Source organism: Phoca vitulina, unplaced genomic scaffold (assembly GCF_004348235.1).
Source record: "Phoca vitulina isolate PV1807 unplaced genomic scaffold, GSC_HSeal_1.0 scaffold3, whole genome shotgun sequence".
Lineage (NCBI taxonomy): Eukaryota > Metazoa > Chordata > Mammalia > Carnivora > Phocidae > Phoca > Phoca vitulina.
Window position 1 is genome coordinate 3,230,026 of NW_022589706.1, and position 18,064 is coordinate 3,248,089.

Genomic DNA, 18,064 nt, shown 5'->3' on the forward strand with positions numbered 1-18,064 from the left:
GGGAGTTGGTTGTGTAATGACAACCTTAATGTGTTCAGAGGGGGGACGTGTTCTTCCTGCTGTGTTTGCAGGACCAGGGGTGGGGCCTGAGCCACGCCAAGGTCAGGCCAGGCTGCAGCCGCTGCCCCTAACCAAGGTGACTCACTTCCCTGATAGCACCGCTGAGAAAAGTGCAGGCTCTTTCTTGCCCCTCTCCTTTTGCTCAGGCCCACCTCTTGAGGTGGAAGACATTTGGCACCAGGGAAGGAATCTGTCAGGTTAAGTCAGGAAAAACTGTGTCCAAGTCTGGGCCTTTCCTTTTGAGTTCAGAAAGAGTAGGGCAGGGTCAAAACCAAACACCACAAATCTGTGCTTTGGCTCTAAGTGGACTCCCAGCCTTGGCTTGGAGTCCGTGTGACCTTGGCAAGTTCCTTATCTCCTCCATGCCTATTTCTTCCTCCTTGAACTCGCCATAATAATTACTACTTCCTGGGGTTGTTTGGGGGCATTTTCAATGAGTTCTTATATATAATGTCCATTTCACTTCGCTGCGTTAAATATAAACTCTGTCAGGAAACGGGTTTATTTTGCTTCTTTGTATTTCTTTTTTTTGTTTTACATAATGATTGTGTTTTGCTTTCATAATAAGAAAACATATCCAGTGTATTTAATTCTGTAAAAGGCTGACTGAATAAGAATGCCTGAGAAAACCAAGACTCGGGGGACTTGTGTGACCACCTCCAACAAGTCAGCTGCTCAGGAGTAGAAGTGAAATTGAAATCAGGCCTCTCTCCCCTAGGTGCAGATACAAGGGCTGCCTTAGGCTCTACCTCCACTTTGTGCTTTTCTCTTTGCCATTTTGACCCCTGGGAGTTTAAATTTCCTTTCCATTTCAGGATTACACATTCAGAGTTGATTTTAAAACACACACATATTTATGTCTCAATGCATATGGAATTATGTGTCTATAAATGCATATCGATCTTTCAGGAAATAGATAAACAGACTCCCAACCTAAGCAAAAGTCTGTCTACACCATGAGTCGGCTTTCCACAAAATCTACAAGATGGGAACACATACAGTTTGCAATTTCTCTTTTCTAAGTGGGTTTCCAGAGACCCATTGCCACCTGGGGTGAAGTACACAGCCCTGAGACCATTCTGAAGGCCAATGGTTTCATCCCCTTTATTGTAGGTTTTGCCCATTGCTAAGATCAGAAATGTATGCAAGCACTCTTCGAGGCAAAGATGTGTGACAAGGGAGCTTCTTGTTAGTATTAACTACTTCTCCAGTCTTAATATTGCTTTGTCCACTCTGAGTTAACAGGGGGTTAAAATCCACGCTCAGGGACCTGCTGAAGTCGGGAGTCGGTGAACCTGCCACCTCCAGAATAACAGGGGATCTCAGTGAAGACAAATCTCACAATGCAAGTAAAAAATAAATCTGATGACCACAGAGAGACATTAAAAATTAAAATGAACAATGAAGAAAGGAGAGGGCGAGAGAGAAGCATAATAGCCATGAAAAACATTTCTTTTTAAAGTAACAAAGGAATATAGATTCTGCAAGAAGTACAACACAGACAGCTATTTTGAGTCTGGGGCAAGTTAATTATATTCAAAAAAGACAGGGTCTCCAGGACTTTTTTTTTTTTTTTTTTTTTGCAGTGAAATATTTTAGTTCCTTCATATAGAGACATATTACACAATGTTAACAACCATGAAAAACAATACAAAATGCCCTCAATTTACCAAGTAGAAAAATATAACTAGTATATATGGCAATTGTGAATCTAATACTGTACAGAAGTAATTTATGGATTTTACAAATAAATTATAGCTTAAATGCCCTTTTAAAATTCTCTTTTTTTTTTTCCTCCCCCGATATACACCAGAACTTACAATAGGAAAGGTTCCGAGCCTAGGTTATTGCAGATCAGTGCCAGTCAAATGTCCTGCCCACAAGCTCGAAGAATTTCTTATTTGGCTCGTGAAAATATTCGTGCAGTTTACTGAGGAGTCTGGGGTCAACTTGGGGGTGCGCCCGGCCTTTGGACTCGTGCAAGCAGCGGTCCCGTCCGCCGTCCCGCAGGCAGTAAAAGCCCTTGGTTTTGTTAAAGTAGAAGTTCGAGGCGTTGATCTGTGGCGACAGCTTCAGGAACCGCTCGACCTTCTGGATCTCCGGGAAAGGGTCCCTGATGAGGCGGTCGCCGTCGACTATGTGGATGCGGCGCAGCGGGAAGAAGCGCAGCCAGTTCTGCAAGTGCACGTGGTAGAGGCTGCGGTTGAGCGCCTTGTAGCCCACGTTGAGCCGGCCGTCGCGCACCAGGAACTCCTCGATGGACGGGTAGGGCTTGCGCTTCTGCACGTGGTTGTAGAACACTTGGGTGTAGTCGGACAGCACGCGCTCGGACGGGTCCCGCAGGATGAGCAGCAGCCGGATGCCCGGGTTCATGCTGTGGACGCGCTCAGGCACTTTGGGCGACGTGAAGTACGCGGGGGTCTTCTCCACCGTGAGCTGGTGCGGGGCTGAGAAGGGCATCTGGCCCAGGTACCAGCGCAGGCCTTGGCTGTAGTGCTCCTCCCAGTCGAAGAAGTGGACCTCGTTCTCGGCGGCCGCCACGTCGGGGTGCAGGCTGAGCATCTCCAGCAGCGCGCGCGTGCCGCCCTTGCGCACGCCGATGATGATGGTCTGCGGCAGCTGCTGGGCCGAGCCGTTGGGGGCCGCGCCCTCTCGGCCCTCACCCTGGAGGGGGGCTGCTCTGCGCGCGAGCTCCGGCTGGCCCTGCGCGTCCCCGGGCGCTGCGGGGCGGGAAGGCACTAGCTGGAGCTGGGCCACCAGCAGCACCGCGCCCAGGAGCAGCGCGGCCGTGCTGGACACCATGGTGGCTTCACTGGGCCCGGCGCCGCTGGGTCATGAAGCGCTGCCGCGGGGAATGCCTCCTAATCAGTGACACATGGGTGTCGCAGGCCGCCAGTTACTAGGAAATAAAGGGGAAAGATATTAACCCCAAATACATACAGGGCTTCCTGGAGCTGACAACTCTGTAGTCTTGGGTACAGCAGTCACCTCTCTGGGGCTCCCTCCGTTTCTTTATCCTATCGCGCAGGGAGTGCCGAACACTTTTTCTACAGGGCCAGATAGGAAATGTTCTAGGTTTTGCAGGACACAGTCTCTATGGCAACTCCAAGTATGCTGTTTTGCTCAGGTGGCCATAGACAGTGCACAGAGGAACGGGTGTGGTTGTGTTCCAATAAAACTTTACTTATGGATATTGAAATCTGAATTTCATATAATGTTCATGCATCATTAAATATGATTTTCTGGGACGCCTGGGTGGCTCAGTTGGTTAAGCGACTGCCTTCGGCTCAGGTCATGATCCTGGAGTCCCGGGATCGAGTCCCGCATCGGGCTCCCTGCTCGGCAGGGAGTCTGCTTCTCCCTCTGACCCTCCTCCCTCTCATGCTCTCTGTCTCTCATTCTCTATCAAATAAATAAATAAAATCTTTAAAAAAAAAAAAAATATGATTTTCTTTTGATTTTTTTCAATAATTCATATGTTCAGCTCTCTGTGTGCACAAAATCATGGACAGATTTGGCCCGGCGGTCAGAGTTTGCCAATCTCTGCTGTAAAGGAAAGGGTGGGAAAGGTCTTTTGGACCTCAGCAAACATCACTGAAATATCTACTACCTGCCAGTCCCAGGCAGAGGGGCTGGTGATATAGAAGCAGACGTTGTTCCTGTCCCCAGCCACCCACCGGGGGCTCCTCATCTAATAGGGCAGGCGAACCTGTATGAAAGACTGAACAATTAGCTCCCATTCTTTACTCCTCCCTGCATCCAATTCTTGCTATGGCCTCACTGTGGGGTGAGTGTGCTCCCCAGCGATTTCATTTGGGTTTGGCCAATGGCTTGTGAGTGGAAATGACAAGATGCCATTCCCCAGCCTCGGTCTCGAGAAGCTTTGTGCGTTTGCACTTGCCCTCTTGCGCTTCTGCCATGACCGTGAGCAGAACGTGCCCCGGCCAGCCACTGGGTTCCAGAGGAAGGTGAGAGACATGTACAGCAGAGTCACATGCAAGCCCACTGTGTGCAACACAGCCATCCTTTCTCGGGAGGGAGAGTCCACCCTTGTGGCTAGAAGCCATTGCATTTTGGGGCGGTTGGTATTGCAGAATAAATGTGGCCAAGGTTAACTGTTATCACCTGACTGCAGGCTTCAGTGCTATGCATGCTCTGATTATAGTTTAGGCAGGGTGGTATGAGGACGCATGTGCACTCATTTTGCCTGGAACAACTTGGGATGGCCTCATGGCAGAGAAAGTGTTCGAAGTGAGCCTAGAGGGGTAAACACGGAGGGGGCTGGAAAGAGCAGAGCTCCTTCGCGTGTGCAAAGTCGTACCGCTCATGAAGTGGTTTTGCAGTCTCATCAGTCGACTGGCACCGTGACCCTACAGTGCAAGGTAGCAAGCAGGACAGGTATAGATAGGAATTTTGCCCAACGACACGAGAATTTAGTCCACTTCAAAATTCAGAGCCCAAATTCAGAGCTCTGAACGCAGGGCTCTTTCCACAAACGGCCCTCTTTATACCTTCTCCTCTTTATCTAGCTGAACTTTATAACATTTAGGCATTGAAGTCCCACAAGGACATAGCCACTGCTGGGCCAGATGGCAGCAGCTTCCCAAGGACAGAGGAGTCATGTCCGTGTTTCAGGGAACCGATAAACTACCATCATTAAGAGGTGTTTGACGGTCTCCCAGGAAGAGGGCATTGGAAGTTCTTGAAAGTAATCTGTCCTAACACAGTCAGGGAAGGGTGAGTGACAGGCCTGCCTTGGGGACTGTGGGCTTTAGAGAGCCAGTAAAAATGTTCTCCATCAAGAGGGCCCATCGTCTTCTTTATGCCGGGTTTAAAATTCACTTTATTAGTTTAAAACTTGTGTAGAATGTATAAACGAAGAATTTTTATGGTCTTCCATTTTTTATAATCAAACCAATTGCACTACCTCCCTCAGATATCAACTGTATTAGCTGCTTTGAAAAATGTATATTAAAATGTCTTAACTTAAAAAAGCAATTAAAAACTGGACATTTTTAGCGAATCACAGAACTGGAGAAGGGACTTGCAAGATCAGCTGGCTTAATTATTTAGGGAAAAAAAGAAGGATGGGATGACTGATCAAGATGTGGTCCAAAGTTTTCTACGATTGAATGAGCTCAATTTAATGGAACTTTCCCTTACTCAGTTGAATGCTTTAGTATGTTTCAGTCAAATTTCATTTCCTTCTCAGGGTGGGTCTGACCCATATGGGTTGACCAAATGGATGCCACTGTGCTTGCCTTTTACATGTTTGGGGTGTGTATGTACACCTGTGCATAGGCATGCTTGTGTATGTCTGTGCATGTGTGTTTGCTCTTGTATGCGTGTGCACATAGGCAGGGGGGAGGTGGGTGAAGTACAGGGGAGAGTAACCACTCCATACTAAATAGCTCTATTCTTTTTTTTTTTTTTTTTTTAAGAGTGGGGGAGAGAGAGACCGAGGTGAGGGGGGCAGAGGGAAAGGGAGAGAGAGAATGTTAAGCTAGTGTGGAGCCTGACGTAGGGCTCGATCTAATGACCCTCAGATCATGACTTGAGCTGAATTAAGAGTCAGGTGCTTAACGGACTGAGCCCCCCAGGTGCCCCTAGATCACACTACTGTCAGTGATGAGTATTGCTGACCCCATCTCCTAGCTCTGTATTCAGACTCAGAAAACAACCACAGATCCCAATCCTTCAACACCTAAGGGGACAGAATCAGAGGCCAGATCTGAAATTCATCTGGTCTAACTATTCATGCTTTTTCTCCTCTATTATGAGGCATACTGATTAGTATAGTGCACATCTGAGTTTCTTTTTTTTTCCTAAAAGGAAATTATCAACAGAGAAGAACCTAAATACATACATAATGTATATATATGAATGTATAAATATATACATATATATGTATGTATAAATATATACATATATATATGTACTTTTTACAAAAAAAACAAAAAAAAATGGGCAGTTAGTAATTTAAAAGCTCCCCACTTCTACTTTAATACTTTCTAAAAATGTAATAAATGTTTAAAGCCTTCTACATTCCAAAAATATTTGAGGTATATAGAAAAAAAAAAACTTAGCTAAAATCTCATACACACACTATATATATAGAGAGAGAAGTGTGTATATGTATGAACTATATATACACACACACACACATATGTAGAGCGTGTATACGTACAGAACTCTAGTTAAGTTTTACATATATACACAGATAAGACATGCATATGTATATACACACACATATATGGACATCTAAATACATATATAATACATATTACACACACACAGTGGTCACTGAGAGCCAACTTCCTCCTGTGGTAGTTGGATAATTTGACCTCAGTGGCACGGCTAGAACTTCTGGGCCTTTTAGTAACACTCTCAGAAAAGAGATGACCCTCAAGCTCAGGTGAACCTGTGAGCCAGGACCCCGGAGCCACACTGATCCTGACGTCAGAGCACATGAGAGCCAGGAGGCCCAAGACGGCTTGTCTAAGGTCACATAGAAAACCCAGGCCTAGACCTCGTGGCTCCGGAATTCCAGTTCTATCTATCTGCCATTATTGCCTTCTCCCTAGCATGTGGCCTTCATAGACTAATAAGGGCAATATTTTGGGGGACCTAAAGAAGGAAGACCCTCAAAAACCTAGCGAGCCGTGACAAAGTCCCAGGCCACCGAGTCCAGAATCCGCTGACACAAAGGGTTGGGATAGAGCAGCACTGAGTCAGACTCACACATTTGTTCTATTCAGTAGGGGAGTCGACGGGAATTAGCCAGGCTCTGGGGTCAGGAATGTGGCTCTGGGTCTGACTTCAGTCAAAGCGGCTTAACCACTCTTAGCCTCAGTTTCCTCATCTGTAAAATGGTAATAAGTCCACCCACCTCAGATGGTTTCCTTGAGACTGAAATGAGGTGACATATATCTATAAGCACTCTTCAATAGAAATATTAACGTGAGCCACATATGCACTTTTTCACTTATCAGACAAATATCCAAATTTATTGAACCTAAGCTACCTATCCGACATGTTAACTAAGTTATAAGATTAACTTTCTGTTCTTACCAATACCTTCTCCCCTCCATAATGCCAAGCACAGCACCTTCCCCACAGTAGTCATGCAGCAGATGAATTATATAAATAAAAGGATAACATACATTTTTACTATATTCCCAGAAAAATTCCATTATTCATAGGCAATCAAGAGATGCTCATGAAGGCAACAGTCCCCCCCCCAAAGGTGACAGTAACCACCATTTATTTCTATGTGTCTGACACTTAGTCACATCTCGCCCTATGACAAAGCATCTATTATTATAGCTTTTATTATAAATGTTCAAATGACCCAGGAGCCACATTAAAAAAAAAAGAAATATTTTTATCTTAACCCAAAGATCCAAAACAATATCACATAATCCCTATATAAACACATAATCCCTATACAAAATTAAGGGGATATTTTGCATTTTTTTTTTACCAAGTCTTCAGAATCCAGAATCTGAGTATCCATTTACTCCTATAGCACATCTCAAGGCCATGATGTGTGGCTGGTGGAAGCTGGAGGGGCAGCACAAAGGTACCCAGCACTGAGCAGAGTTGCAATTCTTAATGTAAGTGAAGAAAGGGCTCTCTGGATAGTCAGACCCCCCACCCCACTCACAAATCAGGAGGAAGGCAAGTTTGAACTTAAGGCAGCACAAAGGCAAACTGATCATCCTCCCTCCAGAAGTGAACCAGGTAATATTGACCACATGGAACCTTCTGGAAGCTTGGAGCCCTGAGCTGGCATGGGCCGGGAGAGAATGCTCAACAGCACCTGGAACCCAGGCCACCTGCCTCACCAAAAGCAATGCTCCCATCTGCAGCACTTGTAACTGAGCAGACACTAGGCTGGCAACCTTGCACCGGGGCCCCTGTGATGCTCACTGCAAGTCCTCAGGAGAACTGATTTCACTACAAGAAAGTGAGGCTCAGGGAAATTCAGAGGTTTGTCCAGAAAGGTAGAGGCTGAACTAGGATCCAAACTCCGTCTGAGCAGACAAAGCCAGGGATGTTGCTGCCCCTTTTACTCCTTGGCGATGTCTGGAGTTAGGGTACAAGTAGTTCCTGGGCCTGACGGTGAGCTTCTCTGGTCCTGTTGAAATTCATGCCTGGTAATGATCCTTTGATGAGGATTTCTTGGAAGGATGAGCAAAACAAAACCTCCCCTTCCCTTTGTAGATGGGTTAAAAGGTCCCAAAAAGAGATCTAGCTCCCTCTCCGTTCACTTCCCTTTATCAAAGATGCTATTTTCTTGGTCCTGCTGTGCTAAACCAAGCCCTGAGTTGCAAAAATTCAAAAGGCAAGAGTCTTCCCCGTCAGCAACACCAGGCTTCCTTGGGCCCCACCGTGAAGGTGTTGATCACATGCCAGGGACAACATTTGCCGCTCCCTCTTTCCAGGACGCTGGGTCCGAGGCTTTTTGGGGCTGGCTCTTTCCTGTCATTCCAGTTTTATTTCAAACACTGGCTTTCCCTACAACATGGGCCCACCACATTCTTTCCCATCATCCCGTTTTATATTCCTCATGTACTATCCAAAACTATATGTCCTTGTTTGCAGTCTGCCCCTCCGCCCGACAATGCCAATGTCAGAGCCTCCCCATAGTGTCCTGACTCTCTCTCTGCTGCATCCCCCAGGGCCTGGCATGATTTCTGTGCACAGGAGGTGCTAGAGATCCTACTTGCTGAATGAACATGTCAAATGTAGCGGAAGTTCAAGCAAATGGCCCAAGGTACCTAGAAGGGCTTTTAATTCAATAGAAAGACATTCTGAACAGTTTGTCTACGAAAAACACTGTATCAAACGGCAGTGAGTTCTTCATCCTGAGAGAATCAGGCAGAAACCAGGTGTCAAGATTCCTAATGGTGACTGGACAAGATCACCTGAGAGTCTAGAAAATATTTTAATTAAAAAAGGAGGGGAAACAGTGAAATAACCCTTCAAGATATTTTAATTTTCTCCTTAAGTCTTCTTATTACATAATTCACATCATGACCTAGATTTCAAATGTAATTAACTACAATGTATTCCCTCAGTCCCACCACTGCAACATATTTGTGCAGAAAGTGAAATAACTAGAATATTCCACGAGTGGTAAATTTAATGCATCAGAAATGGCACTGCCTATGTAATCCCTCTGTCTGCAGGACACCCTTCCAGCCCCTCCACAAGAACTAGTCACAGAGCTGGCACAGACCAGAAGCTCCTCTAGGGTAACAGGGATGCTCGAAACACTCAACCACAAGTTGTTTAAGGGATTTAACGAAAGGGATGGAAAGGAGATTACTAACTGGGCACCCAGTGCGTGCCAGGGGGTGAGTCCGAGTGCATAAATTATCTCTTCTAATACTCGCAACAAAACCAAGAGGTAGTTATTCCCATTTTATCTTCCTTTTTTGAAGCAATGAAAAGGTAACGTATAGTAGTGGAAAAGCAAAGGCGCTTTTGCAATTGGGCAGAAGCGGGCTAGTGTTCTTCTAGCTCTCTGAACTCAGATAAGTGTCTTCCTTGTCTGGGGCTCAACATGCCATTCTGCAAAATGGGCAAAACCTCCTTCCACGTGGATGCCATCAACAGTAAGTAATATTACCCTTGCCAAATATATAGCACAGGGCTTGGCACCCAGCAGACTTTCAGCAAATGAGAATGCCCGGCCTTTCTCCCCATGACAGATACGCAAACATGCTATTAAGGTTCAATGACCTTCTCAAGGTCATAGACCTAAGAAGTGAGAGAAGGAACATTCCATGGGCCATCTCTAAAGCCCCCTGTGCTTCTTTTTCTTTGAATGGCGCTGCCCCCCTGTGGGCAGTGTGGCATGCATTCCAGGCAGAGGAGAGAGCTTCCCCAGGAAGACGAGAAGAGGAGAAAGGACTAGAGCTATTATACTGCCAGACAAAAACAAGCATCCAAGGGTGCTGAGTGATTTAATTTTCTGGAATGTACTGAAACCTCAGTAAGCACAACAGAACTGTCATTTCCATATCCAACCAAACTTCTGAGCAATCAACAGTGTTTTTGTTTTTGTTTTTTGGTGCATCTTTAGGAGTCAAAAACATCTTCACTTTCACCTTTAAACCACTACTTAAGGGCACGTTACAGTAGTGTCAACTTTCCATCCTTGGCAGGTCATCTTGGAAACCGAGAAAGAGGAAACAGATTCAGCTTGTGCCTGTCAGTCTATGAAAGGACTGTGATATCTCAAGAATTCTATAAATATTTATTTTCTTGAAATTGCCTGCACATGACACTCTTCAACAAATGTTGACACCCGCCTTTGTCTGGATTTGCTTATGGTAATTGCTGTGAGGCCTACCTCACATGGGGTGGAAAGGGTGCAGGGCAGAAAAGACCCAAGGTCAGTCCACATCATGTAAATAAGTTTCCCCGGGTCACACTTACTGTCTGGGGAAAGGAAGTGTAGTTGGCCCCATTTTCCCCTCAAGAAAGAAGAGGACTTTTTGAACACTGAATCCTCCATCCTTTCTATCCTGCCTCCCATCCACAGCAGTGCTGGGAGTTTCCATATTCACAAAAGGCTACCTGGATAATGAACAGAACTCCACAGGACTGAAGGAAGGAGGTACCTGGGCAAGCCAGGGAGGGCCGCATGCTGTGGCAGGGATTTGGGGCCAGAAAATTTCTATCGCACTGCTGTTTCTGAGCCTCTGAGAACTCCAGGATACCATGAGGATGATAAATGCAACCTGCCCCATAGGAGGTCTGAAGCCAATCCACATAACATCCTTCTCCAAATGAGAGGAGAGATTAGGGCTGAAGGACCTGGATGAGTAGTTGCAGGTGGGGGGTGAGTTCAGCGTCCTTCCCAGGAGCTCTGGATGCCACACTGCCTAGCACAGTGTTTTCCAAACTCAGACATGCACACCAGTCCCTGGGAGACCTGGTTCAAAACGCAGTTTCTAATCCAGGAGGTCTGGAGAGAGGCCCAAGTGTCCGTGTTTCTAACAAGCTCCCCGGGGAACTGGGCTGCCCACCCTCAGCCCTTAGAATGGCAAGGACCCGGTGAGTTCCAAATGCCTGGGCCATTCGGGTCCATATTCTGATCGCCTTGGCCTGGGGCCGGGGGCGGCCAGTGTTCCTTTGGTTTTTGTTTCTTCCTATTGTTGGGGCAGTTTGTTTTTAATTCCAGGATCGGTAACCACTGTGGTAGACAAAATAGACAGGGATCGGCCTGGCCACAGAGGTGGAATTAGCTGCAGAGGGGGGTGGAGGGGACATACTGGAATGAACAGAGGATTTAGAGCCAAAAACGCCAGCTCAAATCTCAGCTCTATAATTTCACATCCACAAGACGGCATTGAAACTTGGAGCCTTAGATAGAACCCATTGGCTCTATATACTAATTGGGAGGATTAACTAAAACGGTCTATGTGGAAGCTGAGGATATTGCCATATTGCCTGGCCCATGGCAAGCCCTCAAATCAGGGTAGCTATTTTTGTCCCTTAAAAAAAAAAAAAAACGCAGGCTGTGCAGTATAAATGGGATCTGGGGATGATAATTAGTCAAACGCATTTGTTCATGATCCAAAGTACTGCAGTGACTCAACCAGACAGAGGCTCGAGGAAGAGAGGACGGTGACGTGGAGGAAGGATGCAGGCTCTCTGTCTGTGAAGGGCCACGCGGTGGGCCCCCCGTAAACGCCCCCCGCACCCAGGAGGAGCGGCCAGGTGTGTGGCCTCGGCGGGGCCCCGGGGAGGGAGGAGGAGGAGGAGCTCCTCACCATGTTCAATCTGCCTGGCTGTGCACAGAGGGCAGTGGTGACCTAAATACATCCTTCATTAGAAGCAGAGACACATACAGGCAGCAGAGCGAGCTCTGGGACAGGGGGGCGGACGGGCCTCTCTTATTATTCGTGCAGCTGATGGGAGAAGGGGCCGTGCTAGCACACGGAAGACCCGAGACCCGCCGCCTTAGGGTACCTGGGGACGTGCAGCTTCAGTCCCTGCTCCAGGTGCGACCCAGCCTCCCCACGGGGGGCCGCGTGACTGTGGGCGCTTCCACGGCTGGGCAGACAGTCATCATCACCCCGCAGGTGGCCAGCAGCCATGAATCCCTAGCATTTCCCCAGAAATAGCCGGCAAAAAGACCCACAGGCAATCAGAAGCCCAAGGGCCACGTGCCATCATCTTGTCCCATCCTTATCCCCCCGCAGGAGGGGGAGGTAAGGTAGGAGGAGCGTGGGAACCCCAGGGTCAAGCACGCAGGGGCTAAACTGAATTGGAAATCCAGGTCACCTGATCCCCACCCCACTGGATGAGAGACACATGGAAATCTGTGCTTCCCTCATGTGAGGGCAGAGAACATTAGAATAATTTGCTGCTGAAAATAAATATGAGCAAACCAAAGGAAATTCTTCCCCTAGATGAGCAAAGTGGAGGGAGGATTTATCTCATTTCTTGAGCCTGCTTCTCTGGACTGAGTATCTGTGTTCCTTCAAAATTCGTATGTTAAAGCCTTAATCCACAATGGGATGGTATTTGGAGGTGCGGATTCTGGGAGATAATTAGATTTAGATGAGGTCATAAGGGAAGTACCCAGGACAGGATTAGTGACGGGGTAAGAAGAAGAGAGACCAGGGCTGTCTCTCTCCGCCATGTGAGGACACAGCCTACAAGCCGGGAAGAGGGCTCTCGGCAGGAGCTGAACCGGGGGGCATCTTGATCTTGGACTTCCCAGACACCACCACAACTGTGGGAAAGAATGTTTGCTGTTGATTTAGCCACGTGGTCTCTGGTATTTCGTTACGGCTGCCCATGCCGACGAATACACAGCCCTTACCGGTAAAAGCAAAGACAAGGAGTTTTCCTGGGACTGCTGTGTATTTCCTGGGGTAACAGGTGACATCTAGTCACAAAGCTGGCTGGTCGGCGGGGACTGCAGCAGGCAGTCACGTATGGATCTGTCTTAAGGACACAGCTGCTCTCAACCCCCCAACTCGTCTCGTTGGAGACAAAGGACCAGCGTGACCCGATCTTTGAAGTTTTCAAGATTCAACTGTGGATATTTATGTGAAAACTCCTGATTTTTATGAAGGTCCCAGACAGGTATTAGCTGCCAAGTAAGGTGAAGGTGGGGGGTGGGGAAGACTGATAGGTAAGCCTGCAGACACTGGTGATGCCTGAGGTCCAGACTCTGCCCAGAGGTGATTGCTTTTGCAAGGCACCCACAATGTTCCTAAAATTGTTCTGAGTTACGGGGGATATCAAAAGAATCCAGCCGCTGTCCTCAAAGCACCCCGTAAAGTAGAAGACACACTTTTAAGGTGATCACCATGTTCAGTGTCCGGCTGCAGATCTGGCCGCAGCTACGGGACAGACCAGCAGTGACACTGAGCTGGAGGAAGAGCAGGGGAGCCCCTGTACGACCCCCCAGAAAAGGCAGCCGGTGTCCGGGCAGCCATCTGGGAGGAGACTTGGGGTCTGCTCCTGCGCTGGGGCTGGTTTGGAGGCGCCGGGTGGGACACGGTGGCAGATGTAAGGCTGCTCCAGCCAGCAGGTGCGATGTCTGGAGAGGCTTCGGGCTCAGGGATTTAGAAAGACAGGGAGGGAAAAGAGCCGTGGAGATGGAAGGAAGCATCAGGTCCTGAGCCTGAATCCCAGTAACATCACTTACACGCTCCAAGTTGGGGTGACTTAATGGAAAATCTTGGAAACTACTGCTCATGTGTGGCCCAAGAGTTTGTCTTTCCTTTTGAATATGCCTGTTCTTGGTTTAACGGGATCACGTAAAAACAAACATTTAAGTGAGCACTTGGCGTTGACAGGGACCAGGAAACGCATCAGCGGATCAATGAGGAAGCCGGCCTTGCCTGGGAGGAGCTGAGGGGGAAACGGGCAGGGGGACAATTAAAGCAGGCTGCCATAGCTAGTTTTGATTTTATATTGCCCATGTATCATCCTGTCCTGAATTAAATCATTGCTGTCCACGTGATGGCACGGGATAAAGCGAGAGCACATTTTTTTTTTTCCTCTACTGCACACACATACACACACGCAACTATGATTTCTTTCTATCCCTCACTTGACAAACTTTAAAAACACCAATTAAGCTGAATATTCCTTTATTCTGAAGCTCTGGGTTCTATAAAATGAGCCAGTATCCCCTCTGCCTCTGGAGCTTTACCTTCTCTATAAGGAGTTTACTTAAACAGGGAGTACCGGTCTATCTCACTCTTGAAGGGCCATGTAATCTACCCAGAAGAACACCAAGACCTTGCACTTGACACAACCTTTTCTGTGATCTCTTGTTATCTTGTTCCAGTATCTTCAGATTCAATATCATACTACATGTTAAGTTAAATCATCACCAGCCTGATCATTTATTCTTTCTGAATGGTGATGCAAAATGATTTATATTTTATGCTTCTAAAATATTATTCATTTCTTATGACTTAAAGTACATAAAACAACCTGGCACTAGGGGAAGACGTTCAGGAATCGTCATGATGAATTATTAGAGCTCAGATGGGGGAGGCTGGTGGTTAAGAGGGTGGGTTTGAATTCTGGCTCATCCCTTACTCCCCCTGGGTGACCAAGAGCAAGTTATGTGACCCTGTGGGCCTCGTTTCGTCACCTGAAATGTAGGGTTGGTAACAGCACCAACTTTGTAGATTGTCATCGGGATTAAAGGAAACAGCACATGAAGTGCTAAGAAGAAAACCCTTACCAAATGTTATTATTGTCACTGATCTCCAGCTTCCATTGTTCTAGCTGAGAAAGGTCCTACTCAGGTAGTCTATATCGCTTTGCTAACACAGATCATTCCGGGAACATAAGATGTACCTCCACAAAGTCTTCTTTGCTTGAAAGGGCCAATGATACACACGAGTGAACAGGATGCTGAGCTGGGGCTTCAGGAGCTGAGATCTAGCCCCAAGTTCTGCCCTGACTTCTGTGTAACCTTGGTGAGGACGCAGAAATACTCGACGCCTTGTTTACAACAGGAAACAATCTGGTCATAAATCCAAAGATCCCGTGCCCTCTTATATCTACCTAAAATAAACTGCAAAGGCTTTAGAGAAATCAAGAAATACAAATGTTCGTCATGGCAAGATACTATCATACACAATTCCAAAGAAAAGGATTACGATGAAAAGTAAACCATACAGTTTTATCACTTGTGAGGCAATCAGTCTAACATTTCATAGGTTAAAGGGAATAACATATATTAAATTTCTACACTGCTGAGGTCTTTTGGATAATGGGAAACAAGAGAGCTTCTAGCAGGAAAAGACTGTTCCCGTGGGTCAGATCCTCCTAACAGCACCTGCTGCCTTGCTTCTATTCAGATCATATTCCGCATTCCTTCAATGAATATTAATTGAACCTAAGACCCGATTAAAAGGTGGATCAGCTAGATTTGGGGACGATCTATAAAGAATGCTTAGCCATTACTGGAAAAAAACAAGATGAAGAAATGAACATTATATGAAAAGTTTCTCAGTGACAATAAAATATACAATTAGAAGAAGCCCTGCAGCCTGGGGTGGGGGCAGAGGGGTTGCATGTAGATAGCTACGATTTCCTTTAACCCAACCCCAAAGGGTCAGCTTAATGACCTCAATGACCTTAATACCTTCCAGGCTGGATGGGGGCAGTTTACTCTAGGGTTTTGCTTGCTTAGGTGAGATATGGAAGTTTAGGAGTGAACAGAATTGCTTAGGACAACAGAGGAGAATGAGAGCTGCCACAGGGGTCTGGCTACTTGGTTCTTAACACATATAACACTCAGCCTCTCTCTAAATAAATGAAGAAGTAACCTTCGAAGAATGTTACGATGTGAGAAAACCAAAGCATCAGTCTGCCCAGAATACCTACAATTCAGAGTCAAGACCTAAACAGACTTGCTGTGTACCCGGCACTGGAAGTGGAGACAAAGTTGACATCCTGTCCCTTCCCTCAAATACCTCAGGTTCATGCCAGAGTCCAGGCATGAGGTGGAAATTGAGGGAAAGGAGGCACAAAGAGTGTGGCAAATGCACTGGGGATAGGTCTGGAAGGGAGCTATTGTGAGAAGGCTGCTTGTTAGAAGGGCAGAAAGACGCACAGCCAACAGAATAATGCACATACACGCATCATACATAAAATCATTTGGCCACGTTCATGTGTCATATGAACCATAACAGACCTACAATTAGAAATAGTTAATGTTTGTGTTTCAAGATCAATGAAAAACGATGTGGGAATGCATGACCATGTCCCATCGACTGTACTTTTCTCCAACTCTCGGTGAACCAGAAAGAAAAAGCAGAGTCATCGGTGGGGGAGGGAGTGGAGGAGAAACAGGACTCTGCCTAGAGCTGTCAGTTGGATTTGCAGGGACCCGAGTAGGGTTCACTCATGGGGTACCCCAGGCAACTCCTCCCAAAAGGAATCCATTGCCCAAAATCTGCATGAGTGTGCATGAGTGTTTGCAAGTGCTTGTGTGTTCACGCTTGCACACGTGTGTGATAACTCCAACGATGAACTGAGTTTTCAAGGCTCCCTGCTACTCGAACACCCCTTCAAGGCCACTAACGCATTAATGAAGCCAACACACTCCTTGAGGCCCTGCAATCTGCTAGCCCATGGGATGCTTCTAAGACGATGAGTTTCCAGAGGTGTTGAAAGAACAAAACTGACTGAAGCCACGTTATTTTTCGACTCTGACAATCACCTTCACCTCCTGCACCCACTTGTCTGAACACACAGGCGGGTCTTTGTACTCCACGCTGGCACCAAACCCAAACCAGCAGGCTTATTAGTGTCCAACATGCCACGGAAAAGGAGTAGGTTTGACAAGGAACAATGGTTCAAGTTAAATAAGGCTTTGAAGATCATGCTGAGATTTCTGGTTTTGGCTTTCCATAATTTGTCTTCAGATGCTTAGAGTCGTTGAATAATGTGAGTCACCAAACTGGATTGAATAATGTGAGTCACCAAACTGGATTCCAAGAGGATTTCCTTTTACTGTTGCTATCCTCCTTATTCCCTCAGACGCTACCCAGGAGTCTAGGTCATCCACTCAGGACACAGATACCAGGCCTCCTGCATGCTCGCCCTCTCCCTGGCATTGTCCAGGGACACAGGAAGAAGACGGGTCCCCTCTAACCCCCCAGGGGGCCCACTGTGTAGGGGGAAACATACAGAGACAAATACTTCCAACCCACTGAGACACAGGCGGCTATGGGATCGACACTATTTTAGCAACTTAAAAATCAGCCAAGAAGAGAGTAGTTTGGGACATGCTTCTTGGAAGAGACCCCTGAGACATTCTGAGGTCTGGTGAGGACAAAAACCAAGTTCAATGCTTTTAACCGAAGTCCAGTATAAAGCATATGAACAGGGACATAGAGAAATGAATGAATGGTGAGGGAAGATCAAAGCAAATGAGTTCAGATCTACTGGGATTTAGCCCCTGCCTTAGTTATTTGCCCGTGGAAAAGTTACTTTTCTCTCTGGGCCTCAGTTTCCCCAACCAAAGAAAGGGAATGCTTTTCCTACCATCTTGAGTGGCTATAAGAATTAAATATTACAGGAAAAAAAAAAAGAAAACCTAGCCCACTGACACAGGGTAGGTTGACTCTTAATGAATAGGAGCTCAATAATATTTGCTCAACCAGCAGTAGTTTGATGACATTAGCTTGAAGAGAAGAACAGAAGGACACTAAGAGCAACGACTTAGGTTTTAGAACAACTAGGCTGCTTAAATAATTGTCATGAGAAAGAACTGCATCATTCCCCCAATTGGCAAATCGAAAAAAAGAATTCCTCGGTGAAAGCAGAAAATTCTGCCGTGAGGATAGCTATGCAGAGAGATGCAGATGATAAGAAAAAGCCAGGATTCAAAGCATAAAGTGGCTCTTAGTGTAATGTTTTTAAAGGACAACTATTATGAGATAATTAGCCTTTGTGCCATCTTTAGGAGAGGACCATAAAACACGATTCAAGTGAGAAA

The 18,064-nt window shown here is 46.5% G+C and overlaps 1 protein-coding gene across 3 annotated transcripts in view; it reads right to left on the minus strand.

Moving 5' to 3' along the window:
• Window positions 1-1,568: 1,568 nt before the first annotated feature.
• HS3ST1 (heparan sulfate-glucosamine 3-sulfotransferase 1) overlaps window positions 1,569-18,064 on the minus strand; it is a 29,850-nt gene continuing 13,354 nt past the window's right edge. For all 3 annotated transcript variants that reach the window (XM_032399898.1, XM_032399910.1, XM_032399905.1), the window contains one exon: window positions 1,569-2,959. In XM_032399898.1, the coding sequence (XP_032255789.1) occupies window positions 1,915-2,862 (948 nt within the window). In that variant the 5' untranslated portion in view covers window positions 2,863-2,959 and the 3' untranslated portion in view covers window positions 1,569-1,914. The remainder of the gene's footprint in view (window positions 2,960-18,064) is intronic.